Genomic DNA, 2245 nt, shown 5'->3' with positions numbered 1-2245 from the left:
GGGCATCATAGATCGGCCTATTGTTCTTTCTCCCATCGGTTTTGGGAAGGTTTGCTTCTAGAAGCTTCTCTCCAGCGAAAATCTTTTTTCGATTTTTCTTTGCTGATTTAATAGGTTTCTCCCTTTTTTATTTTTTATCTTTATTTTACTTTCTTTTCAATTCATGATTATATTTGAAATTCATTCATGAACATTTTTAAATTTTTTGATTTCTTTCGTATTCACGAATATTTTTTCATATTCGGAAATTGGTTTTGAATCCATAAACATATTTAATTTTTGTGACCATATATTTAAAATTCATGAAGATTTTTGAGAATTCAGGATTTTTTAAAAAAATTATGAAGTTTTTATGTAAATTTATGAATTTTTTAATCCAGGAATATTTTTAAATTCAGGGGGAAAACAATCTTAAAACTTTTGGGGGTCCCGATTATTTCCTGAAATTCGAAATTTTTAGCTTGCTAACATATTAAAAATTCATGAATTTTGAAATTCACAAACACTTTTAAAAGTCTGGAAATTTGTTTCCAAATTACATGTCCTTTTTGCAATGTATTTTAATAGAACTCATTGGAAATATCTAGTCAAAAAGAGGCTGGCAAAACGCCAGCATAGATCTTTTTGTTTTTGTTTTTGTATTTGAGGGGTAGTAGATTTTTTTCTTTCGAGAAGACTACGCAACAAGCTAGTAGTAGAAAGACAGAAATAAGTGATGGGGGCCCAATGAACGAGTATGATAGAAGAGGTTCTAAAAACAAAAGTGTATACGCCAGCCGAGTCCGACTCCGACCCGAGGTGGCTCCTGGGTTGTTCGCCTGGACATATATACGCCAGCCCCCGCCGCCTCATCCTCCTCCTGTTTTCCTTCAGACCCAACGAGAGAGAGACAGAGAAATCCCCAATACACCAAGAGCCGCCTCGGGTCGTTCACCGTCAGGGCCAGCCAGGGCGGAGCCGGAGGCTGCGATCTTCAAGGCCAAGTCCATGGCGGACAACGAGGAGGTGTCGTCCCTCAAGGCCAAGACCAAGGCCAAGGCCAAGTCCAAGGCGGACAAGGAGGAGGTGATCCGCAAGGCGAAGGCGAAGGCGGAGGCGGAGGCGGAGGCGGAGGCGGCGATCCGCAAGGCCAAGGCGGAGGCGGCCAAGGAGGCGGGGGTCATCAAGGCCTGCTGCTGCGGCTCGGACGACGACGATGTGCCGTACGACAAGGTGTACCACGACTCGGACGCGGAGGAAGACAATGACACAATCATGGCCAGGATTGTGGCGCGGTGGGATATCTTTATGGAGGAGGAGAAGGCTCGCTTCCCTGACCAGACGTACCGGGTCTACCTCCCCGGGGAACGCACCGGCGACGAGTCGTCCGACTCGGATGACGAGCACGAGTACTACCTCCGCAAGTTTGGGATGAAGTAGGCTGGGCGTGTTCTGGTGTGAGATTATTGCCCACACGATCTACGACTCGGCCGGAGGCTACGAAGCCGGGTTCGATTTCTAGAGCGTCGGAGGGGATAATAAGATGAAACAAGACTTCTTTTGTAGGTCGTGGGTTATTTCTTCAGTTCTTTTTGTTCAGCGTTTCTGCTCAAAATCGCCGGCGCCTCTGCGCTTGGAGCTATATGGTCATGTAAATAGAAATTTTAAAATGATATATTGCTAAACTCTTTGTCTCGATTGGACTCGAATCTATGATAATTTGGCCGTATTGTCTTTGTACTCATTCATTTGATCAAACTTTACGCGTGAAAACTACCGGACTACTCCCTCCGTTCACTTCTATAAATCGCGGAGCAAAATTTAGTACAGACTCGCTCCGTCGCGCACAAAAAGTGTGTTGTCCATTTATTCCCCAATGTCGGTCGGGGACACTTCAGTAGGGGACATGGTAGCGAAACACTCGCATCCCTCTCTCACTCGCAACTCATCCACATCTCTCCCTCGCACATTGCCGGTGCTGGCGCCGGCGCCTTCTCTCACCCACGCCGGCTCTCCTCGAGCTCCTCCCTCGCCTGTGTTGCCACGCCCTTTCCCTCGCGCGTGTCGCCGGCGCTCTCTTCCTCTCACATCTCCGTCCGCATATTAAAAAAAAGAGAACCCCCCCCCCCCCTCCGGCTCTCCGATCTTGAGTGGTGGTGCTCAATCTGCGGAGTTGCTGCTGCTGGTCGCCTACCCGGAGCTGGTAGCTGCACCGACCTAGGGACCACTAGTTAGTTTCGAGTGAAGATGTTGGAAATAAGCCATG

At 47.2% G+C, this 2245-nt stretch overlaps 1 protein-coding gene across 1 annotated transcript; it reads left to right on the top strand.

The window, feature by feature from the left end:
- Nucleotides 1–874: 874 nt before the first annotated feature.
- Nucleotides 875–1700, top strand: LOC147981353 (uncharacterized). The gene has a single exon (XM_087517091.1). The coding sequence runs from the start codon at nt 988–990 to the stop codon at nt 1417–1419; it is 432 nt and encodes a 143-aa protein (XP_087373217.1). The 5' UTR covers nt 875–987; the 3' UTR covers nt 1420–1700.
- The last annotated feature ends 545 nt before the right edge of the window (nt 1701–2245 follow it).

Source organism: Triticum urartu, chromosome 3A, assembly GCF_056163025.1.
Source record: "Triticum urartu cultivar PI428250 chromosome 3A, HENAU_Tu73, whole genome shotgun sequence".
NCBI classification, from domain to species: Eukaryota; Viridiplantae; Streptophyta; class Magnoliopsida; order Poales; family Poaceae; genus Triticum; species Triticum urartu.
Note: the sequence above shows the minus strand (reverse complement) of the source record. Positions and strands in the feature narration are given on the sequence as shown.